The 26,270-nt window shown below is 41.0% G+C and overlaps 1 protein-coding gene across 2 annotated transcripts in view; it reads left to right on the forward strand.

The window, feature by feature from the left end:
* The window catches only part of LOC145411516 (uncharacterized), a 65,882-nt gene extending 41,135 nt beyond the window's left edge, over nucleotides 1–24,747 (forward strand). For both annotated transcript variants that reach the window (XM_080281525.1, XM_080281526.1), the window contains 3 exons: nucleotides 4,158–4,241; nucleotides 16,963–17,110; nucleotides 20,308–24,747. In XM_080281525.1, coding sequence (XP_080137651.1) covers nucleotides 4,158–4,241; nucleotides 16,963–17,110; nucleotides 20,308–22,211 — 2,136 coding nt within the window. In that variant the 3' untranslated portion in view covers nucleotides 22,212–24,747. The remainder of the gene's footprint in view (nucleotides 1–4,157; nucleotides 4,242–16,962; nucleotides 17,111–20,307) is intronic.
* The last annotated feature ends 1,523 nt before the right edge of the window (nucleotides 24,748–26,270 follow it).

The raw sequence follows: 26,270 nt of genomic DNA on the forward strand, positions 1-26,270 counted from the left end.
TACCTACAGCGCTCCAATCAGATTGAGCCTGTGAAGGTTTATATCCAAGGGGTGGTTGGGGTGTATTGCTCATGTAATGCCACTCAGGGATGAGTGAGGCTGGTCACTTCCATCTTAAATGTCAGAACAACTTACCTAGCCCCGGGCTCCCACACTTCTCATGGGCAACCTAGGATTGTTTGGGGGTTATTATTCAGGTACTAGGAACAAAAATTACTGTAACTTGGGATCCCTAAATCATTTACATTTATTCCCATTTACAGTATTGGTTGATTTTGTTATTGTGAGCTTTCGTTATTGTGGTAGTTTGACAAACTGATTAATGGTGATGAAGGAGTTTTGACTCTACAGTACAGTAGCTTCATAGTACTGGTACATCAGGGATGTACAGTACACTTGTTTCAAAATGTCAGCCTTTTTTTTACTAGTACTGTAACTTGGGAGAAATTGGAAAGTCAGATTATACGTAGCTAGCTATCTATCTATCTATATACCTAGGCTGCTTCCCCCAAGGAAAGGGAGGTAGCCGAGACAGGATGACACACTCCCCATTTACTCATCCATTCAAACACATTCATTCGCATCTTAGCCCCAAAGGGGAGAACGGACAGATCCTCACCGCACCACATCGCACAAGGGTCAACTGCGCAATGCAATCAGTGACATCCGCAGCAGGGCCCGACAGCAGAACTGGTTTACCCCTGCCACATCATAACAGACCCATCCCCTTACCCGCACCTGACCTGACTAGCTGATCAGACCAAATGCGGGAGAATATCCCCTCAGGGCTGCGTCATCACTTATTCATTCACAATTTCTCTCCATTTATTTCTGTCACGCACAGCCACTCTTCCTTGCTCAACAGACATCCCTCTCGCATCCAGCGCTCTCTTCACACTGTCCATCCATCCTATTCGTGGTCTCCCTCTCAGCCTTACACCTCTCACATCAGATCTAGTTATCTTTTTCACCAATCGCTCATTATCCATTCTCTCCATATGCCCAAACCATCGCAACACCCTCTGCTCAACTCTACCAGCCATCTCCCGAACAACTCCAGTTCTCCTTCACACTTCATCATTTCGCACCCGATCCATACGCGTCACTCCACACATACTCCTCAGACACCTCATCTCCATTACATTCAAACTTTTCCTCTCTGCTACACCAATATTCCATGTTTCAGCCCCATATAATGCAGTCGGTACCACAACACCCTCATACAGCCTTCTCTTTACATCCATTCTAAGCGAACGACATTTAAACACTTTTTTCATTCCTCCCAGCACCTTTCCTACTTCATTTATTCTAAACTTCACTTCTGCATCTATTCTTCCATCCACAGCAACATGTGACCCTAGATATTTAAAACAATCTACCTCCTCAAGCAACTCACCATTCAAAACTATATTCATCCCCCTACCATCTATCAACCTCGTACACTTCATCACTTTACTCTTATTCTCATTTACTTTCAATTTCCTCCTTTCACACACCCTTCCACACTCCTCTACCAACTGTCTCAATCTCTCCTCTGAATCAGTCACCAGTGCAGTATCATCTGCAAACAGCAGCTGCTTCAGATTCCACTCTCCACCATCAACATTCACCAGACTCAGACCTCCACCTAAAACTCTTGCATTCACCTCCCTTACAACACCATCCATGTAAATATTAAACAACCAAGGCGACATCACACATCCCTGTCGCAGCCCCACTCTCACGGGAAACCAATCACTCACAGCATTTCTTACTCTTACACACGCTCTACTATTTACATAAAAACTTTTCACCCCTTTTAGTAACCTACCATCAAGTCCATACAATCTTAAAACAGTCCACAAAGCCTCCCTATCAGTTCTATGATACGCTTTCTCTAAATCCATGAATGCCCAAAACACATCCTTGCCTTTCGCTAAATACTTTTCACACACTTGTCTCACAGCAAACACCTGATCAACATATCCCCTCCCTCTCCTAAAGCCACACTGCTCATCACCAATCACTCCCTCTGTACCCTCTCTAACTCTCATAATTAAAGATCTACCATACATCTTACCTACAACACTCAACAGACTTATACCCCTAAAGCTAGTACATTCATACTTATCACCCTTGCCTTTATACAACGGGACCACACAAGCACTTGCCCTGTCAATTGGCACCATACCTTTCTCAAAGCACACATTCAACAATCTTACTAACCAGTCAACAATAGTCACTCCACCACCCTTCAGGCATTCCACAGCATACCCATCCATACCTGCAGCTTTCCCTATTTTCATCTCCTTTACTGCCTTCTCCACTTCCTCCTTCGTGATGAAAGAATCATTCAACTCTCCCAACACATTTATTCCTTGCACCCTTCCATCTGCCACAATCTCAGCCACCCTTTCCTCCTCAACATTTAACAATCTTTCAGAATACTCTGCCCATCTCTTCCTTACTGCATCCATCTCAGTTAACATCCTTCCATCCTCTGCTTTTACTCGTTCTTCCTTCCCAGACTCTCCCTTTCGCACCCTTTTCACCTCCTTCCAAAACATTTTCTTATTCTGTTGAAAATTCTCTGTCAGCCGCCTACCCCACCTCTCATCTGCTGCCACTTTAGCATCACGCGCAGCCCTTCTCGCTCTATTCCTCTTTTCCTTATACCTTTCATGTATCTTTTCCTTATACCTCTCATATGACATCTCATCCTTCCTCTGCAGCCACACTTCATATGCACGTCTCTTCTCAGCCACAGCCATACTTACTTCCTCGCACCACCATTCACTTCCTTTTCTTACACCACCACCCACACGTCTCACACCACACACCTCTTCTGCATGCCCCACCACAGCACTCTTAAACAACTGCCATTCCTCCTCCACGCTGCCATTTTCCCGATCTTTCACTGCATTCCACTCATCTTTCAATTTCTCCTGATACTCTATCTTTTTCTCTCTTTTATCCAACTCACTCACTTTCAAAACCTCCCTGCCACACCTAACCCTCCTAGCTCTCACCCATCTCTTACCTACTCTTAACTTTCCCTCCACCTGGTAGTGGTCAGACATACCTCCACCCTCCCCTCTCAGAACTCTCACATCCAACAATCTTCCTATTACATTCCTAGACACAACCACATAGTCCATCAATGCTCTGTCAACAACCCTTCCACCCTCCTGTCTCACCCATGTGTACTTATAAATATCTTTCTTCTCAAACAGCATATTCCCAATCACCATCTCTCGCTCAACACTCATCTCTATCATTCGTTCCCCATTTTCATTTCTTCCAGGCACACCATGCATACCAACTACGCCTTCAACTGCTACATTTCCCACTCTAGCATTCAGATCTCCCATCATTACCACATTCACATTTGCTCCAAAACTCTGCAGACACTCATCAACATCATTCCAGAAAGACTCCCTCTCTTGTTCATCCCTTTCACTACCAGGCCCATATGCACTCACAAACACCCACAACTCACGTTCAAATTTCGCTTTCACCCACATCAGTCTCAATGACACTTCCTTCCATTCAATCACACATTTCTGTACTTCCGGACTCACTAACAAGGCCACACCTTCTCTTGCCCTTCCTCTATCAACACCTGACAATCTTCCATTCACACTTCCAAACATAGATTCCCCCTTCCCTTTCATCTTCGTTTCACTCAGAGCTAACACATCCAACTTTCTTCTCACAAACATTTTCCCAATCTCCTCCCTTTTAGCCTCAATCGTACTACATCCACGCACATTCATAGACCCAATCTTCAGGGTACGGGGATAACTCCATCCCCCATCCCTTTCTCTGGCCTGTCTCTTTTTAGGAACTAAAAACAGAGGAGGGGGTCCCTAGTCCCCTCACTTAAAGTAGCAGTATTTTTGTAATGTGCTATGGATGTAGTTAAGAGCGAGAGCACATTATGAGGTTGTTGTAACTGTGAGATAAAGTGGCTTTGTGAAAGCTGGCAGGTGTAGTACAAGTGTAAGTCACTTGAGATTTATGTAGTGCATTGAGTAAATTTTTGGTGTTTACGTTGTTGCAAAAATGCAGTTTGACACAAGGAACTCATTACTGATTGTCCATGCAGTAGTACAAGTTCCAGAGCCCTTTGGTTTTGGGAAAAAAAAAAAAACTAATTTTGATTTATCTTTTCCTAGGACCGGTACAAGAATGACCTGAATCTGGCCATACAGCTGCTTCAGTGTAACCCGTCCAAATATGCCACCCACAAGCTGCACACGGTAGGTCCTGTTTATAGAGATATCATCATCATCATCATCATCATCATCGTCATCATCATCATCATCATCATCATCATCATCATCATTGTCATCGTCATCATCATCATCATCATTGTCATCGTCATCATCATCATCATCATCATCATCACATTATCATCATTGTCATCATCATTACCATTGTCATTGTCATCATCATCTTAATTCTACATAAGGAAGGGGTGTGGCATGATCTAAAAACATGCAGAGAGAAAGTACAGAAGTGGGAGAATATCAGCATGCCCATTGGAATGTGGCATGCAGTCATTCACACACAGTTCAAGCCTTTGGAATCCTGATTCTACTGTACAGTACAAGCATAGCCATCTGTACATATTTAACAAAGGAAATCCTTATAGAAGTACTTCAAAAACACATAGGAAGTGGAGTAATTCTGTTGCTTAGTTACCGAGGGGTGCCAGACCCTTGTCATGTGTTGCTCCTTACATGCTTCATCCAATGCCTTTGATCCTTTGTTGTTTCCAGAGCTTCCATATCTTGTCACTGGCACACAGATATTTAAAATATCAGTGCTGCATGGGATTACTTGGGATCATGTTCAGAGAGAGAGAGAGAGAGAGAGAGAGTGTGTGTGTGTGTGTGTGTGTGTGTGTGTGTGTGTGTGTGTGTGTGTGTGTTCTTACCTAATTGTATTCTTAACTAATTGTATCTTTACAGGAATGAGTCAAGCTCGTACTGTCCCGTGTCTTAAACCATATTTATCGTACATATCCTTAAATTTGTGAATTGTTTTGGCACACTATTTCATTCGGTAGTGCATTCCATTGATCAATTGCTCTGTTTGGAAAACTGAATTTCCTTACGTCTTTATCACCTCTCTTCTTATGCAGTTTTTTGCAGTGTCCTTTTGCTGATGCTTCTCCATATGTTAAGTAATCATTTATGTCTATTTTCTCCTTTCCTGATATGCACTTATATAGCATTATCATGTCACCTCTTTTCCTTCTCTCCTGTAAAGTTGGTAGATTCAGTTTATTTAGTCTTTCTTCGTAGCTTAGGTCCCTTAAGCTTGGTATCCATCTTGTAGCGGCCCTTCGAACTTTTTCAATCTTGTCTATATGCTTTTTGAGATGAGGACTCCAGACTACTGATGCATATTCCAGGGTTGGTCTAATGAATGATGTTATTATCCTTCTTAACATGTCTTCATTTATGTATGTGAATGCTATTCTCATATTTGCAAGCAGTGTATACATGTTCCGTACCTTCTCGCTGATGTGGTCAGCCGGAGATAGTCTGTTATTGATAATCACACCTAGGTCTTTCTCTCTTTCTGATGTGTATAGGGTTTTATTTCCTAACTTATAATCCCAATCAGATCTTTTTCCACTTTTACCAAACTTGATTACATGACCCTTGTCCACATTGAATTCCATTTGCCATGTACTACTCCATTCATGAAGTTTATTTAATTCTTCTTGTAGCTCTTTGCAAGAGTCTGTGTTAGTAATTCTCCTTTGTATTTTTGCATCATCTGCAAACATATTCAGATAGCTCTCATTTCCAGTGTTACTGTTTATATCATTTATATACACTAAAAACATGATTGATGCCAGCACTGAACCCTGTGGTACTCCACTAGTCACTTCTTTCCATGATGAGTAGTTTCCTCTTAGTACTGTCCTCATTTCTCTTTTTATGAGAAAGGCTTGCATCCAACAAAACAGTTTGCCTCGAATTCCTCCTTGATGGTACAGTTTTCATAAAAGTCTTTGGTGTGGTACTGTGTCAAAAGCTTTCTTGAAATCTAAATAGATACTGTCCACCCATCCTTCCCTTTCCTGTATTGTGTTTGTTACTCTGTCATAGTAGCTCAACAGATTAGTAACACATGATTTTCCTTTTCTGAAACCAAACTGTCTTTCTGTTATCATACTGTGTTCTTCTAGATGATTTACCCAAGCTTTTCTTATAAGTTTTTCTAATACCTTGCTTACAACACTGGTCAGTGATACTGGTCGGTAGTTGAGTGGATTTTGTTTAATTCCTTTCTTGAATAAGGGGACAATATTTGCTTGTGTGTGTGTGTCCATGCACAGCTGCAGTGTAGGTTTGTGGTTACTACGTGAAGCTGGAACTGTGACGATATGTACACTACACTTCCATATCTTAATTTTGACTTTTGGTGAAGCTGGAAGATCAGATTCTCTAGGATAATAATCATTTGTTGAAAAGGAGATGAATGCTTCATTACGTAATATGTTTCTCTTATATTATGCAATTTCCCAATTAGTACTTTAACTGTGAATGTATTAGTGATGTGTTATTGTAAAGATAGCCATGTATTTTAATTTTGCATGTACCATTTATATCACAAAGCATATTACAGGTACAGTACAGTCTTCATACAACACGAGATAGGTTATGCAGAACCTCGTGCAGAATCAAATTCGTGCTAAAACATGGCATATACAGTAATCCCTCATTTATCCGGACGTGCAGTATCCAGACCTGTTCGTTATCCAGATACTGGACTTTGGCTTTATTAAACTATTATCCAAATTTAATTGCTATTATCAGGATGTAATAGTCCCCGAGAACTTGGGGCAGCCAGCGAACATGGTAAAACATACAGTAGCATGGCCGCTGGGCTTGATCTGTTAGCGGGAAATAGGCCGTAACCGACGGCCAGAGCTAAAATGTTTGTCTGCCCCTATACTGAATGGTCAGAGTCATACGCTGGTCCAGTCACTCCAAACGAACCTCCAGCACCTGAGTAATATGACTGTAACCCAAAAGTGATGTCAAAACATCCGTATGCATCCCCACTGAATGACCGAAGTTGTGCAGCCACCGGGCTAAGTCTTTCCCAACTGCCACCATGCATCGAACACTGACCACAAACCACGAGTACACGTTTGGTGACAGGGGCCGTCCGCATCTCTACCGATCGTCTAAAGTCGCCCAGTCACCGGGAGTTTTGTTTCCAAGTGGCCACCGTGCATCTAACTGACCACAAGCAACGAGGAAATTTGTGGTAAAAGCACTCACCTGCCTCGTAACAGAAGGATCAAAATCCTGCCCACAGCCTCACTTCTCCCCCCTCCTGTCTTTCCTCCATACCCTCCTGCCTCCCCCCTCACTCCCTCAGTCCCTCCTCTCTGCGCTGATAGCACTGACGTGAATTTTTAAATATGTTTATGATGTATTCAGATACTATTGGTCGTATCGAAATTCTAAAGTGACAATGAGAAAGCTCTTGAAATTCTGCGTTTAGACTTGCTTTTATCTCTTGGAAGGCGTTGGCAAAATTGTGCACTAGGATGATGGAAAGTTATATGAAGGTAAGTTTTACTTTTGAACAGTATTCATTTTCACTGCATTTCTATACTTTCGCTCATCAGTTTTCAGTGTTTTTATTAGCTTATAGTATACACACCAATGAAGGTGATGGTGTACATTTATACCAGTTTAACCAATTTCTGGTGGCACACAGTATTTGGCTGTGGAATTTTTTTGTGGCCCGGGAGCAGTTTTCACGGGTGTCAGATAACTGATTTTCCAACCGTCTTGAGTTTTTTTTGTGGATGTTTATTGTTATGCATTGTTTCCTTGGTGTTTAGCCTTTATATGGATAATCCCACGTGTGTTTTCATGTCTAAATATGGTAAATTGACCTGAAAACAGTGCCAACATTTGGAGGGGTACTGTACGTTTGGTAGTGTATAGGTAGGTGTTTCTTAGCTTTCAGTGTTTTTTTTTTTTTTTTTTTTTTTTTTTTTTTTCCTGGTGTTTAGCATTACTTTGGATATTCCTGTGTGTGTTTTGATGTCTAAATATGGCAGATTGATTTGAAAACAGGGCCAAAATTAGGAGGGGTACTGTAGATGTAGTATTGTATAGGTAGGGTGTTTTTTTATTTTCAGTGTTTTTTTTTTTTTCTTCTTCTTTTTTTTTATGGTTTTCTTGGTGTTTAGCTTTACTTTGGATAAACCTGTGTGTGTGTTTTGATGTCTAAATATACCTGAATTACTGAAAAACACTGCCAAAGTAAGTAGAGGCACCGTACAAATAGGTTAGGTATAGGTTGGAGGTTGGATATAGGTAGGGGCTGGGTATAGTAGGGGGATATTGTTCAGTATCCATACATTGCCACTACCCGGATGTGCCTTTGGCTCTGTTACGTCAGATAATTGAGGGATTACTGTAATTACCTGCAAAATAGGGGATTAGGTTCTAGGAGCCATGTATTTTTCATTAAAAATATAGATAGGTTATTACAATTATGTCTGCCTTAAGACACCCAAGACAATGTGTTTACATACAATCTCGCCAACTGGAGACATCAGTGTATCCTAACTTAACCTACTGACTAGTTTTGCCCCCTAATACTCCCCATAATTTTTAGCACCAAGGATTGCCACTGAGCCTCTTGAAAACCCCCAATACCAACCAAGCAAAATCTTCTAACCTAATCAACAAGTGAAAAATTGCCACCCAGCAACACGCATATTTCACCAAGGATCACTTTTGGTGCACTCAATAAAAAAAATAAAAAAAAAAATAAAAAAAAATAAAAAAAATGTGAAGCAATTTTTTAAAAGTATCATCAGTCATCAACAGTAAAGGAGAAAATATATACTGAAGCTGCATGGAGTGATTGCATACAACTTTTCATATACACATGAATACAGTAAACCTGAGTAATAAAACAAATCAGCCAGGCAGTATAATTTGTATGATAGTACAGTATAATGCAAAAGAACTGAACACACATAATTATCTTACCTAACTACAGTACCAACATCAGCACGTAGTGTCTTCACATACTGTAAGAGCTGAATTTTCTAGCCCCTGACTCTGTCACATCATAGCAATTCTCAGTTATAAAGCCCTTTTCACACATGTTGCATTAAACCTGAAAACATGACTTGCTACTCCCTCATCATTAACATCTTTAGGTATTTTTTATTACTAACACCATATTTTTACTAAAAAGGAAATATAAAGTTCAGTTATTAGCAATCCTCTGATGCATGCTGCAGCTTGATGATATAAGATCTCGTTGACTGGACATGTCAGTGCATCCTAACCTAACTGAGAGGTTTTACCCCTCCAAGACCCCCATAATATTAACCACCTAAAATTGCCACTATGCTTAACATTGGAAGCCCTGAATACCAACCAAGCAAAATTTTCTAATAATTAACCAGTGAAAAATCAGCCACCCAGCATCATGCTTATTTTGCCGAGAATTACTTTTGGACATGTGGAGAGGATGGGGGATGATAATTGGATGAGGAAGGTGAGAAGTGTTAACGTTGGGGGTGGGGTTATAATGGGTAGACCGAGAAAGACATGGGACGAGGTCATTAAGTGTGACCTCAGGGTTAAGAGACTGAACGGGGAGGCTGCAATGGATCGTGCAGCGTGGAGAGCCGCCATTAGGTGACCTAGGCTGACGCATGCAAGCTTTTTGGAGCCTTTAAAAACAAAAACGATGACAACGAACGACATTAACCCTTTGAGATTTCAATGACGCATTTACGTGTCATTTCATATCCAACCTCAGAGATTCCGATGACGCATTAATGCATCATTTTCAGATCCATCCATCCATCCATCATCCAATCCTATGTTGCCCCATAAGGAGCATAGGAGCCCGTGGCTAGACAAGTTGGTCCTGACATTTAAGCTGAGGGTGTCCAACCTCACTCATCCCAGAGTGGCATTACATGGGCTCAACCAGCCCCTGAATATAAACCTTCTCACGATTTTCAGATACTTTTGTAAAATGTTCACCGTAAGCCGCATTAACGCGTCGTGACAAATAGATTTGGGCATGATGTCGCGGAATGCTTGCTCTGTGAGTGGCGGGCAGTAGTTTTATACACTCAATCCTCGTAAACCGCAGCAATTTGGGTCTGGACCACTGCCGCAGATTACAAATTCCGCAGTTTATAAATAATACCTCTTATGTGAAAAATTAATTAGGGTCTGGACTTTGGCCAACCACCCCCAAAAGCACCCTACCTACACCTATCTAGGCACCATCAAACACAAACATACAGATTTAGAAATATTCAGTGCATGTATTTGATAGAAATAAGTAAGGTTAAGAGATCTCACCTTAATCCTATGACGGTATTGCTTAAGTGAATGAAGTGGGGTGGTGTTGGGAAGAACATAGAACCTCTCAGCATGAGGTGGGGTGCTCTCTCATGCTGTTCTCCCTTCTCCAGCTCCTCAGCCTCCCTCAGGAAGCCCTCAAAGTCTGCCTGGTTTTGTTTTGTTTCTCCCTGGTTTTGTAGATCGTCCTTATGGTCGACTCGTTCCTCCCATATTCTTTCGCCAGGCTTACAAACTTCTCTCCCTTCTCAACACGACAAATGAGCTCCAAACATTGACTGTACGACAATGGCGGCTGCTTCTTGATGCCATAGGGCTTAGAGCGCTTCTTCGGGGGTTCGGGGGGGGGGGGCCATGGAAGGTAGGAGGTGGGGGGAAAGTGCACAAAAAAGGCAGGTAGCTCTCGTACCGCACGATGATGCTCTGTACTGTGCGGGTTGGCAGGCAGAACAACAACAACATGGCGGCATTAGTTTGCACACTTGCCACCAGGGACGGGTGGTGATTGGTTGTTGGGTTGCGGTTATCAAATTGAATGCCGCAGTTTACGATACTCCTTGGAAAAGACCCACTTCGGTGCCTAGATCCGCGATTTTCGTGACTTAACAGCGGTTTAAGGGTGCTGGCAGTCTGACAGCTACTTTGCCGCAGATTATGAATCCGTGGTTTATAAACATGCAGTTTATGAGGATTGAGTGTAGTTTTGCATGGTTTAACCAGATTTATATATCTATTATTATTTATTTAATTTATTTTTTTAAATACTTTTCTATGGCAAGGTATAAAGTTTTTGGTTTTTGCCTAACTTCAACTCGTCATATTGACTTTATTTTCTTTGTTTTCCTTTTTTTAACATACTACGATAAAGTACAACTATTCAGCGTCAAAACAACACCACAACCAGCATCCTGTCATAAAAAGTGTCTTTACACTGACCGATCAAAGAAAAAGATTGCAAAGCGAATATGTGGCCGAGACTTTAAAAATTGTGCATCTTTTTGCTTTTGCTTTACTGTGCAATAAAATGCAAAAATGACCATAATCTGTATATCATTGTAGAGGTAATTATTGTAGTTTTGCATCTTTGTTTTCCTTGTTTGAACATAATACGATGAAGTACAACTATTCAGCGTCAAAATAACACCACAACCAGCATCTTGTCATACAAACTGTATTTACACTGACCTATCAGAGAAAAAGATCACGAAGCGAATATGTGGCAGAGACCTAAAAAACTGTGCATCTTTTTCCTTTTGCTTTACCATGCAATAAAATGTAGAAATAACCATAATCTGGATATCATATAGAGGTAATTTATTGTAGTTTTGCATGGTTTCAACCAAATTTTTATATCCTCATTAGTTTTCTATTGCCCTATATTTTTCTGCGACAAGATACAGTATAAAATTTTTGGTTTTAGCCTAACTTCAACTCATCATTTCGACTTTTTATTTTCTTTGTTTTCCATTTGTGAACATAAAGTAAAGTACAACCATTCAGCGTCAGAATAACAGCACAACTGGCATCCTATCATAAAAAGTGTATTTGCACTGACCGATCAGAGAAAAAGATTGTGAAGCAAATATGCAGCCGAGACAAAAAAAGAAAAAATGTGCATCTCTTTCCTTTTGCTTTACTGTGCAGTAAATTGCAGAAATTACCATAATCTATATATCATTTAAAGGTAATTTATTGTTGTTTTGCATGGTTTAAAACCAGATTTATATATTTTTTTTTTTTTTTTTTTTTTTTTTTCCTGAATATTTTTGTATGGCTGGGCATAAAATTTTTGGTTTTCACCTAACCAGCTCATCATTTTGACTCTGTTTTCTTTGGTCCTCTTTTTTTAACATACTACGATAAAGTACAACTATTCAGCTTTAAAATAACACCAGAACCAACATTCTATCATGAAAAGTATTTTTGCAGAGAGCGATCAAAGAAAAATATCACGCCGCGAAGATATGGGTCAGGGTGAGAGTGGCAGACACTAGCACAGACATAATCTGCCCGGCCCAGAAACCTGATATAGTTAAAAAAAAAAAAAAAAAAAATGGCAGTGAAACTTTTTTTAAAAGTACGGTATCATCCATCAAATATAAGAAATACAATGAAACCATCAGTATGGAGTGGCTGTGTACTGTACAGTGTATGTGGTAAACAGGAATGCAGTAGTCCTGAATAATAAACAATTCAGACAAACAGTATAATTTGTATGACAGTATAATTCACAAGAACTGAAATCACATACTTTCCTAACTTTTTAGGTCAACACTTAGACTCTTCACCTACCATGAGAGCCGAATTTTCTCAACCAGAGACCATCAGTTCATAACAAAGATCGGTCACAAAGCCTTATTTTCACACTCGTTGCATTTAAAGCAAAAACATGAATTTTGCCGCTGTCTCATCATTAACATTTTTCTCTAACAAAGAAACTATCCACATCATAATCATCTGACACATTTTATCTGACTGTCCAAATGTTACTCTCATTCACATTTAAGCTCCCACACCACATGCCACTTCGTCTTACAGCTTTACTTTTTCCATGGGAATAAATACTTTTCTTGTGTTCTTAACACTTTTAGGGTGCTCAGGCATAACTAAAGTTAGTTTGGAACCATGTGGTCAGATTTCTGACAGGAAATGAGGAGCAAGGAAATAAGTAAGTAAATGCCTCTAATCACAGCATCCATCCAGACAACAACTAAGGCAGGCAGTGGCAGGTATGGGACGTGGGTCACATGAGTCAGGTTGAGCAGAGAAAGCCAATTAGCGACCGACAAAAGCATAACACACGAATTGGAAACAGATGCAGTCATCTGGAAATCCAGTACTGTACACCCATACCCTGTTATCCGATGCATTGATGACCAGCGCCTCGCAAGACTGAACACAAAAAAATAGGGGAACATGCCCACAATCCGAACAAGTTGAATGTCCGTTGCCTCACTAGTCCAACACCCCTGCTCTCCCTAGGTTTGAAACGAGGCTTTCCCGGTCCTCTCATCTTCCGTCCATCCCCTTTCTTCTACCTTTAACGGTTGCTTGGATACGTATCTGTATCTGACCCCCAGCTTATTATGCTTACACCTAAATAAAAACTTGTGTATTTAGATTTTTTTTTTTTTTCTCCAGAGCCCGGATCAGTTTATTAAATGCAAATATAGTATAAGCACAGACTAGGGAGTGCACAGATAACCCAGAGTTACTGGTCACCACTCATACTTTCAACCTGTGATGGGTTGTGCATCACTGAGGGTCCCTGTTAAGTGACCACCATCGGGGGGTTTTTAATGTAACAGGGGTCACTGCTTCAGGAGGTAACTTGTGTACTTGTCCCACATGGGAAAGTTCCCTGTCTCAGTGGAGTGAACAGAGCTGGGGCTTGATTGACTGCTGCATACCTTAAAAGCGCCAGGCAAGGCTGCTGCACCATGCCTGAACATCCACACCGTGCATTTTCCATACTGTGTCTACAGATTTCCCGTTAACTCATCGCACCCATACATAATATCGTGCCTTAGTTATTTATGATTTGATTATTCATATTGCTTTACTACTTTCTCTTTCAGGTTACTCAAACTGGTAGCATATAGATAAAGTATCATAGAATGTAACTTTTCCTTTTCAGTCATTCCTATGAAATTTCCATATCAGTTTTCCCATGCTGCATGGTAGTTTTCCTGTCTTTTTCCTGCCAGTTTTAACTGGAGGGTTTGGAGGTGGGGGGAGCCTTCTTGCTTTACTATACTTACCCTTCAGCATGTAGAATTAGATCTTGTAGTCATAGTTTACTCTGTAACAAGCAGCCTTGAAAGGACCTTAAGGTCTGTTGCTGTTTGCTTTCCTTTGCACTACTTTGTACTCCCCCCTGTCCCTCCTCCATCCCCCACCACACTCAGCACTGCCAGGCATGTCTCCCTTCCTCCCCCGCTTCCCTCCCCCACGTCTGGTTGTCTCTCTTTCCATCCCCCCACCCTCCCCCACCTCAACATGTGTATGTGTGTGTGTGTGTGTGTGTGTGTGTGTGTGTGTGTGTTTGTGAGAGAGAGAGGGAGAGTGGTGAGTGAGAGAGTGAGTGAGTGAGAGAGAGAGTGGTGAGTGAGTGAGTTGGAGTTATTGAATGAGTGAGTGAGTGAGACTAGGGGAAGGGGGGTAGTAGAGCAGTTTGGATTTGTATCCTTCCCTGTCTCCTCCCCCTCCCCCACTCCCCCTTGTCTCCCTCCCCCACCCCTGCTTGTCTCCCTTCCCATCCCCCTGCACTCCCTCACCCCCGCATGGCATACTGCCAGCTGCTGGCTGTCACTATCAGTTGTCCCATGAAGTCTCTTAACACCACTCGACCACACGTCCCACCACCCTACCCTCCTGCATGTCATGTTTGATGTGCCATTTTTTAGCAATAGTATTGTTTATGATGATGATGATGATAATAATAATATTGCCTATGGTGTTTCTGTATCAGTCTTTATTGATTGAGTAAGGTATATGAGAGTTTGGGTTTGGATCTGGAATGCATCTGTGGCTTTTCTTCAGTGTCTTATAGGGAAATTTGCTTCAATATCTGACAGTGTCGCTGACTGAACACTCTCACTGGTGCACAACACTGCCAGATAGCGGGTATGGGTGTATATACTGTACAGTTCTTAGTGCTTTGTCACCCAATTTTATGCTTTACTTGCATCTCACAATAGTAGATGGGGGTACTCATGATCCTTACACTTGATGTACTGCTGCCTACTTCTTCCATCTTGTGTATCATTCTTTTTCTGTATGTAACCTCCTCCCTTCTTATTTCCTGCATCCTTCTTGTAGCTATTTTATTACTCTTTCCACTTCAGGTGGCTGTACATTGAGCCTCAAGCCAAATGGTTTCCTTTAAACCAAGAAACTCTTTGTAACACTGGATGATAGCAATATAGCCAGATAATGGGGTGACATGGAGCCTACTATACTGCCCATGTAAACTGGGTGGAGACACAGATGCAGCGTCCACTGAGGAACTAAACTTCCATACTAATCCCCACACTGCTGTAGTGAAATGCTGTCAGCTGCATGGGAACATCTGTTCAGTGAACTGGACAGCCCTGCAGGGATGGTTGCTTGTCTGCAGTTGGTGGGTCTGCATGATCATACAGACTGGGGTAGCATAATAACAACAACAGTTTTCATCTCAAGATTTATTATATACAGATTTTTTTTTTTTTTAGTTATAACCCAACCAGTATCAATCCTTAATACCTTGTACTAAAGTGGTTCAGTGCTGGTTATTGAAAGCAGTGATAAGGAACAGGGAAGTAAGCATGGAAGTAAAAAAGTCAGTGCTTGATAGTGCAGTAAGACCTCACTAGAATGGACTAACTGGGGCCCAAGCCATTCCGAAAAATGCGAAATTCCGATAAAAGCGACATCCGGACGACCATCTGCCAACCCGCACTTTGTCCGATGTATCAGACATTAGTCCGGATTGCATGAACGGTTTTTAAATTGTTTTGACTACCATTGCGGTACTGTACTGTGTTATAACTTCACTACAGTACATTAATCAAATAGTATAATATCTATAATAATACTGTGCTGTACAGTGATAAACATGTCTTTTATTTACCTTATTGTGGTGAACATAGCTGAAGTGGTCAGGCAGTATGGACTGCTTCTGGCTTTATTGGACTTTTTCCAATGTATAGGAATTTAGTCCGGTAGCTCCTTGATTCCGATAAAAGCTAATTCCAGTTTATTGAAGTCCGTTATATTGAGGTTTTACCGTATTGCGATACCCACTTTTGACGCATGGAAGCGAAGCTCGGACCTTGTTGGAAGGATGAAAGTCAAGAGTGAAAGCAGTGGAAGTGAATTATTTGAGAGGAGCCTTTGGAGTTACGTGGAGGGACAGGCCGACAAATGAGGAGATGAAGGAGCAATATGGTGTGGATGTAGATGTGATAGAAAGTGTTAGGAGAAATACATTGAGGTGGTTTGGCCATGTGGAGAGGATGGAGAGTGAGAGACTAACTAAGAGAGTGTATGTGAGTGAGATGGAGGGGGGGAAACCAAAAATGAGATGGGGGGATGGAGTGGAGAGTAGAAGGGGGTGTAAGTTGGAGGGAGGGCATCGAAATGGCAGGGGACTGTGTGACATGGAGGCAGTTTGTTTGTGGCCATCCTGTACGGGATTAAGGCGTCTGGCTATAGATAGATAGGTAGATAGACTAGAGTGGTAGAAAATAATTGAATAATATGTTGGTAAGAGAGAAGGAGTAGGAAAAAACAGTTAGAGAGAGAAGTGTAGGACAGCATGGCTGAGATGGTTCTGTCAAGGCCATACCTTGTTAAAAAGTTACCAGGAGGGGGCAGAGTACTGGAAATGATGATGATGATGATGATGGTGGTGGTGTTGCCAGTCCACAGTACAACCGGATCTTGTGAAAGTAAAAGAGGGATTACAATACAGTACTGTATTTTTTAAAACTTGAGGTTATCAAGGAATGTAAATTCCTTATTTATATATTTGTAGTACCCAGAATAATAGTAGCTACAGATTGTTTTCATGATAGAGATGTCATTACTCATTCTTTACTTCCTTCATCAGCTACCCTCAGACTTGCAAAAGAAAGCCAAGACCCGCTTGACGAGGGGTGAGGTGCGTGACAATCCACGCCCAGAAATGAAAATCATTAAGGTGCCCATACCCACATTTCCACCGACTGCCATGGTCTACTCTGTCAACAAAGTCCAAGGTGAGTGTCTGTTTTGAAGATATTTACGGTCTGTACAGGAATGTTAGATAAGAGGAACTGAAGAGGTTGGATTGAATGTGAGATTGGGGTTCATATGAAACTAAGAGGGAAAAGATTGAAGTTAAGTAGTATATAAAGAGTTTAGTTAAAGGGGGGGGGGAGAGTGAGAGGTTGCCACCACTGTTCTTCAGCAATCCATCACTTTCCTTTGGGATGTAGTGAGGGGACTGAGGAGTGTTTAGATGATCAAGCAATGGAGCTGCCTAGGTAAACTGTTGTACCATGTGAATGTGTCCTTCAGCAGCACCAATTCTAATAGAAGAGAGGGCAATTGAGAGTTACTCAAGTACAAGAATTTTCCAAACAAGCTACTGTATAGTTTATGCACTTCAACTCGACCCAGAGTTTCCTCCATTTGCAGCTTTTTTCACGCAGTTCAGTGGCAGGAAAAGACAATTCTTTGGCTAACATCCTCAGTGTAGCACTTCTTCATTAATAGCATCATATTCTAGCATTAATCCGTTGTTATAACTCAGCATTAAAGATGGAGGGATGGCAGTTTTAGGCCAAGGTAAAGCGAACAGAGTATAGTTTTATTTTGTCCATTTTAACTTGGCATAAAATTATTAATTACAAAGCAGTGCTATTGAAATAGTGCAAAACCATAGCATCCTCTCTTTCTGTAGAAGGACAAAAATCTCCAAGTTAAAGCAGAAGAACTAAAGTTACCTCTAAGCTCCGTCATTGGGACATTCCGAGCCAGCTGTTTAGCACCAGCTAAGCATAAAGACATAAGCCACCTTTTATATATATATATATATATATATATATATATATATATATATATATATCCATCCATCCATCATCCAATCCTACATTGCCCCATGAGGAGCGTAGGAGCCCGGGGCTAGGCAGTTGGTCCCGACATTTAAGATGAGAGTGACCAGCCTCACTCATCCTTGAGTGGCATTACATGAGCAATCAACCCCAACCACCCCTTGGATATAAACCTTCACCAGCTCAATCCGATTGGAGTGCAATAATTACCCACTAAACCACCAGGTGCCAAAATTTGGTTATATGGTTACCACCCAGCGTAGTAAATGGTTTCCTGGTGTTCAGGAAGCCATTTGGCTTGTCACGCAGTGTAGAGTCACCCACAGGCAGAAGGACAAGGAAAGAATGAAGGAAAGGAAGACAGAAGAGGATGGAAGGAAAGAAGGATGGAGGAGAGGAAAGGGCAGACACCCAACAGCAGCACTACATTGAGTGAGTGGATGGTGAGTGCCCCCACCCACATATATATATACAGTATATATATCTATATATAAGGAGGAGCCTCTGTGGTACAGTGGTAGAGTGTGCGTCTCGCACGCTGGTGGGCGGGGGTTCGCCTCCCCGCCAGAGTTGTAAAAACTTTGGAAAGTGTTCACCAAGCCACTGACCACTTTGGCAGACACAGGGGGTGCTGTGGTTGAACCAGTGTCGCATACTAGTATGCTTGCACCCAGTCGGCTTAAGGCAGGCCGATTACACTTGGTTCACAGACTACACACACATCCAAAGCACTACAATCATACTCACAAGCCCTTCTCACCCTACATACAATCTCTACCAGAAAGCCTAAGCCACTAGGTAGAGATACATTGGCTGTATCATCCCTGCTTCGGTAGGGATAGGCCGGTCCTGCAGTGGACCTCAAAGGCTGATGATGATGATGATAAATTAGGAGCCAACAGGAGGGAACACACCATGCCATCCCTGCAGTAAATGTGTAAGCCCTCACTGCTCACATGTAACCAATATATGCAGAAGAAAGGATGGCAAGAAGTGTATAATGCCACTGGCTTGTGATAAAAAATCAAGGAGGGTTTAATATCAGGCTGTAAAAAACAGTGTAACTCATGCAAAAACAAGAAATGGCCACAACACCACAGTAAAGCAATGGCATGTCAGGTGGTCAGCCATATTTTTTTTTTCATAAAAAAAAAGAAAAAAAAAAAGCATTAAGTAAGTGGAACAACAGGCTTTAGAAACACTTGTAAAAGTTGGCAGCTGAGTGACGTAGGGAATTTGGGGGGGGGGGAAGTAAAGGGGAGACAAGAAGATGGTGGTGGTGACTAAAGGCATACCACTAATAAAGGTGCATTTCTGTCATGTTACACAAAGTTATCAGTGGAAGAGCAAGTAGTAGCATTCTCTTTGAACTAACAGACAAGACATCGGCAATCCTTGAAGATCAGTATGCATCATGATGGATAGTAACTGGAAACAAGAAGCATTTTTACCTTTCCTCAGCTTTCTGAGTCTGGGGTGATTCCTCTTTTTGCCATTTAAAAATATCCTGGTGGTATTGTAAGATGGCTAAAAGCCTTATTCCTTATGATGTCCCCAAGGAGGGAGAGTAGAGTGGAAAACACCCGAACCACTGTATATTCTTGTGAAGCTTTCCGATACTAATGGATAAAAATAGTGTAATTGCAGTACGATGGTAATGAAAAATTAGACTTTCAGATCAATGTTACTATGCTGCCTTTTAATAATACCCTCATACAGGAGTTGGCTGTGGTACAGCATAGCTTTTCTGTTGGCTGAAAGCTTAACAGAACAACAGAACCAGGTGATTACTTCACAACAGTTGGTCATAACTGTTTAAAAAACAAGAAATATCAGGTGTGTACAGTAGTAAGCTGTAGTAGTGTGAGTATCAGCCTGGACTTTGACTTTACAGTTATTTGTGACTGAATTTCATGCCTAAGAGTGATGCTTTTGTGGCTAGTTACCAAGCTTGTAGTCACATTTCACTCTGATTGTAATATCTTCCAGAGTCATTGGTGGCTAGTCGTCTGTCTCTTGATAGCCTGATGCCTTAATCCTGGAAGGGATGGCCACAGATAAATTTCCTCCATGTCACTCTGTCCTCTGCCATCAGTTTACCTTTCCACCAGCTCACACCACCCTTGTCATATATTTCACCACTCCATCTCTCTGTCTCATGCTTTGTATCTCCCTCCACCTCACATGTAAACTCTCCTAGTCAGTCTCATTCTTCTTTCTTAGAGCACTTCTAATGCATTCCAGAACATCCACATCAACACTGCAACACCATCTAGTACCTTATAATAAATTCCACTTTTCAGTTTTGTAATCCTGTTTTATAACATACATTTATGTTATGTTGCATCTTATCCCTTCAGAGGAGACAGTGAAGGAGGAACCAGTTGATGCAGTGTCAGCAGCCATCATGGCAGCCGTGTTGGAGGAGAGGGAAAGGGAGCGTGCCGGCCGCCACTGTCCGACTTGCTCTTGCACGACACAACCCAAAGATCACCCCACCAGGCACACTGATGATGGTGATGTGAATGGCAATGGTTTTAGTTCAAGCCAGCTGGAGGAAAGGCTGAAAGGAGATGGGTCAAAGGGCCATGAAATGAGAGAGGATGGGTTGTATGAATCTAAAGGGGATGGGATGAGGGAGGGTAGACCATGGGGAGACATTCCTAAGGGCACAGTATATGCTGGAGGCGATGGACTTAAATGTGAAGAATCAAAAGGTTCCCGAGTTGATGGTCGATTAGAAGGGAAGGATGGGTGGAAGGGAATAGTGGGGGATGGACAGAAGGGGTCTAATTTTTTAGACGAGGAACTAAGAGATGAAGGGGTCAGTTTCCGTGTGAATGTGGTAGATGTGGGAACTCAGGTGCTGCCGTCCTATATTGGGGAGACAGGCAAGGTTCAATCTACCTGCATCTACTGTCACTCCACCAAGACTTCATCTACTGAGAGACTTCAGTCGTCTCAAGGGAAATCTACTGGCTTCACTCTCCATTCACGGTCCAAGAGTCAGCCTGTCAATCAAGTGTCAGTCAAGGTAGGGCAGGGTCAGGGTGGGATAGGACAAGGGGATCGTATTGGGATGAGTCAGGATACCAGTGTAAGACCCCCAGATCCAACTTCCCCTACCTCTAGAAGTTCATTTGCATTTGGAACCCATTCCTCATGGGACTGGGCAGCAGGGGCAGGAGGGGGTGATGACTCACCTTCTACTCCCTCTACCACCCCGTCATCCCTAGTGAGTGCTTCCCTTAGTTATGAGAGTGAAACCAGCAATGGTACATCACCCCAGGATTCCCCTCTCAGGCCTCCACTTCTGTCTGCACCCCGACAAAACCACTTGAGGTCTTTACAGCAGAACTCTGACATCAGCAGACAAACAGCAGATTTATCTAGGCAAACAGATATTCAAAAACAAGTAGCAAACAACCCAAAACATACAGCTGACTATAAGCAGGCAGTTGATCCTCAGAAAGAAACAGTACACACACACAGTTATTCAGATGATTTACAGGGAACAGATATTTACAGACAGGGATCAGACACACACAAACAAACAACAGACTTTAATGATCAGTCATCAGGAACTTGTAAATATGGAACTTATAACCAGAGGCATTCAGAAAACCATAAACAAGCAACAGAGACACATAGACAGACAGCAGACTTTCACAGACAGATAATAGACACCCAGAAGCAAAATGCAGACACCCATAAACAGAACACAGGAATTTATAGACACACAGATACCAGTAGCAAATATTGTTCAGACAGCAGAAATAATCATAATCCCACTTACTCTAATACAAGAATTCCAGCAGAGAGTAAATACAACAGCAGCATTGGTTCAGGTACAGCCAGGCAACATTCAGGTCCCCACTCCGATGTAATGGAATCTTCCAGCAACTCCCCTCAAATCAACCATTTTCTTAACTCCCATAGCAATCATTTCATCAACTCCCATTCCAGTAAACATCATCTCACCCACAGTAGTTCTGGCATTCAGGTCAAATTGTCTGGTGGGACACATAACTCCTACCATGCAGGCTCATACAAGATTGCATTTAATGCTCGTTCTCCCCACCATGACGTCTTCACTCCGCCCATTCACAGGTCCCCCACTAGCAATAGGTCCCCCAATAGCAACCCTTCAAAAAGTTGGTCCTCCCTCAGCAACAGTTCCCCATCTGTAACCCGAAGCTGGTCCCCTGAAGCAGTGGTAGCATCCAGTACTACCACTGCCTCCAGTACGGAGACCACCTTGTGAACTGGACACAACCTTGCCCAAATACTTATTATTATTTTGCACTTGTAACACTGGGTAGTTTTATATTTTGATATAACTATTACAGTTGCTCTCATGCAATTCAAATCTCTTTAGCACTCATAACATTGAGTAAAATTATATATTTTTGGTGGAATATATGGTCATTAATTCTTTCAGCTCTATGGGTCTCTCCAAAGGAAATTAAAATAATCTGGCATTAGCCATAAGATGAAAATATTGTCTTCAGGCTGAAAGAATTAATGGAGATTGTTAATAACACTTTCAGCTGGAGGGCTGTCATCAAAGCTGAAGAAAATTATTGTTTACCAAAATATAACGATAAATAAGATCGTCTTGCTGAAGGGGTTAGTTAATCCTGTAGTGTTCATCTCACTTTTGCACTCAAAAATACCTTGATATTCTTACATTATACAGTGGATAAGACTTTTACCTTGTTTTTATTTATCCCCATGTAAAAATGTGAACATATTAAAATGCATTCATGACACATTGCATGTTTGTTATATATTTTGAAGTTACTAAGCTCACACATGTTCTGTGTAAAATTTTATTTTAAAAGGAAGGGTTTTTAGCTCTTCATTCATGTTTGTAGAATTTTAAATGTGCATTAAATTGGCTTTGGATGTTCATAAGTTTAATTCCATGCTGATAATTTCTGTACCTAGTAGTTCTATTATGTATGTAAGACAGTCACATTGGTGCTTTTTGGCAGTTGTATTCGGTATTTAAGTAATCAGATGTCACTAAGGTAGAACGATATTATTTTAATTTTTTCTAGAAAATGGCATCGTGTATTCTTTGTTTTCTAAGTGTCCATATAATGGATACATTTTGAACTGCAATCCAAAAGTGGTTGAGAAGGAAGTAATTAATGTTGTAGGTCACTAAAAGGGTATCTTGAGTTTTGTGTGTGCACGTATGCATGCATGCATGTGCATCGTGTGTGTGTGTGTGTGTGTGTGTGTGTGTGTGTGTGTGTGTGTGTGTGTGTATGCGCGCGTGCGTGCGTGCGTTTGTGCATGCGTGCGTGTGCATGTGTGGGGGTGTGTGCATGCACATGTGAAGCATGGTGCTAAAGGCTATTCCTAAGGTCTTTTATCAGTACACATACAGCTTTGCTCACTGGTTAGTTGTTTTTAGTATAGTTACAGAGTTTGTCAGTGTTTCAGCAGCTGTTATGTGACAGTGCTTGCTTTCGGTGGCCTTGATAAACACTTGACTGAGGTGCAAATTTTCTTATTCTTAGAACCATAGTAGCCACTGCCAGGAGCTCAGCTAATCACAGGAATACACAGCTGGGAGGAGTTGTACTGCTTAGAGACCATGTATTGTCCGTTATTTAATAGCTCTGCCATTTTGGTTGTGTGTAATTACCAGTGTTGAATATTTTTTGTCACCTTGTTATGCAGCTGAACTTAATCTAACATATCATCTCACAAATATACAGTATAATGTGTGGGTATAGTTTCAGCAGTGTGAACCATTATGGCACAGTTGTTCAGTTTCAGACATAATCAAGAATCTCTAATCGGTTCTGCTCTGTATTCCAAGTTGTACATTACGGTTATAGAAGAAATTGCCACTGTCTGTAACCAAATTGAAGAACCATTGGCTTGTAAATTCTAATGAAAAGATCATAAATAATAAGAAAGTAAAAATGTTTAAAAATGCATTTAGTGAAGGCTGCACTTTTTGGAGGGCACCCATATTTTAAATACTTAGGTATTTTACCCCACTGTTTACTACTGCACATTGTAAAGTTTGGGGGACTGATTTACTTAAAGGCTAATGGAAGTCAGTGCAAGTAAGTTAGATTTGTAAAGTTAGAGTAAACTGTAATCTTGTATTGAAACAGGTAAGTGAGTTAGAATATGTTAGGCTAGTCAGTGAAGGCAGTTTGAGTCAGGACTCTCAAGTGAAATTGATTAAATCTCATTAGCAAGTTAACTTTGGTGGCCCCAGAAGTACACGCCTTTGCTGTTGTTTCTGCGTTGTTAAAAAAAAGACAGTTTGCATGAGTGTGAAGCCTGCAGTGTTAGAGCAGGAATGCATCAGAGGACAAGCATTCACAAGAAACACAACTTCCCAGGCCTGTTGACCTGGGAAAAGTAGTGCTTATATAACAACCAATGTAACCTCATGGCAGGAGTAGGTTGTGTACACTTGCAGACATGATTCCCTTGCTAACTTTGGCAGGAGCAGTACCAGACATTTGTGTAAGTTATTGTATAGAGTTATCAGTGAACAGCAGGCTTGTAAACATCCAAAATGAATATTCCCATAAGTAGTTAGTTTATGTATCATAATTTTAGAGTAATGTTTATAGTCATGATGAGCAGTAATAAAGTTATTAAATAAGTAGATAGTCATTTGTAAATTATACTTTAAGTAGAGTACAATGTACAGCATAGTTAGGGGCAAGAGTTTGTCTGTTATTTTGAGTGTCTGTTTCACACTTTGGGCAAGACTTTCACTTTCCTCATTGATGCATCGTATAAGAAAGAATCATTTGTTAGAAGAGAAAATACCGTGCGTCTTTCAGCTTAGGAGTATCCCCTGTGGGCAGAAACATACCAAGCCACTATTAGAGTAGGAGTATCCCTTGTGGGCAAAGATGCATACCAAGCCTCGGTCAGCATAGGAGTATCCTCTGTGGGCATATAAACATACCAAGCCTCTCTCAGTTTACAAGTACCATAAGGCACCCTCATCTGTGTGGGGCTTGAACCCACCTTGCCACTGCAGGTCTAAAAGATGTGTGACCATTAAGTAATTTTTTATTGGAACCACACAGCCAGACCAGTTGCAGTGTTTATTGTACAGTAGTGAATTTAAGTTGTTCTGGTCACGATAATTGACCATCTCCCACACTACAATAGTATAGGGTGTGTGAATCCAATAAGAAAATTGTTATAATCACCTGACGGCCACACATTTTCTAGACTTACCATGGCAAGGTGAGTTCGAGCCTCACATGTATGAGGGGGCATTATGGTATGATGTTACTCAATCAGTCATTAATGTATGGACAGCTTTAGCCAGCAGAGGAAAGTGAGATTTAGAAGAGATAAAATGATAGGCAAACTTTTGTCCCTAGCTATAAGTGAACAAAACTATTTATTTGAAGAATTTGTTTCAAAATATCCCATGACTCCCTGGGAAATTCAGGTGTAAGTCAGATAGTTCCAGAAGTTTCTAGGGAATTTTGAATTTTGGACAAATGTACTTAAAACTGGTAATCTTATATCTTTCTTTTGAAGTGTATTTTAGAGAAGAATCCCAATGAGCACCAAAAGACAAAATTATTGGCATGTACAATAATTACATTAGGAATTATGTGTATGAGATATACTGTAAAATTTGTATAGTAGTTTATTACAGATGTGTGCCCGCAGGGCAGGTTCTCCAAAATGATGATTAGTGGATCAGAGTGATGCCATATAGGATTATAGATTGCATCATCACATACAGTATATGTACTGAAACTTCGAAACCACAGTAAGATACCAAGAATTTACCTGGGGAATTTAGTGTGTCAGCTTCATACTTCTTGGGTAAGTTTAATAAAGTCCACAATTGCGGCACTTCAGGTGTGTTCATTTTTTTTCTTTGTTTTTCAAATAGATTTACAGGTGTAAAATTATATTTAGTTTCTAATTTTCCATATTAACAGTTTTGATGCTGCAGTATGATAATTTTGTTAAGATTTTACTTTTCATGATGGTTCCTTAAACTTTTAGTTTGCTGTACTGTAGTCTTTTTTTTTTTTTTTTTTTTCTAGATTCACTGTAGTAGAATTTTTACTGAACAGTATAATTTTTTGAGTCCTTAAGGCTCACTTGAATTTGGATACTGCAATGAAGATTTGAAAAAAAAAAAAAAAAAAAGTATGCCCGACATTGATTTCAAACCAGTAAAAGGTAAAGAAATGAAATTTTCATAGCTGGTACAGTAAAACTGTACTTATTTCAGAATATGGTAAGATCATATGCTTATAATGTACCAAAAATCAAATGGTAGTCAAGGAAGCCTTTTCAT

Source organism: Coenobita brevimanus, chromosome 90 (assembly GCF_032717465.1).
Source record: "Coenobita brevimanus isolate Jiangsu-jjx chromosome 90, ASM3271746v2, whole genome shotgun sequence".
Taxonomy (NCBI): domain Eukaryota; kingdom Metazoa; phylum Arthropoda; class Malacostraca; order Decapoda; family Coenobitidae; genus Coenobita; species Coenobita brevimanus.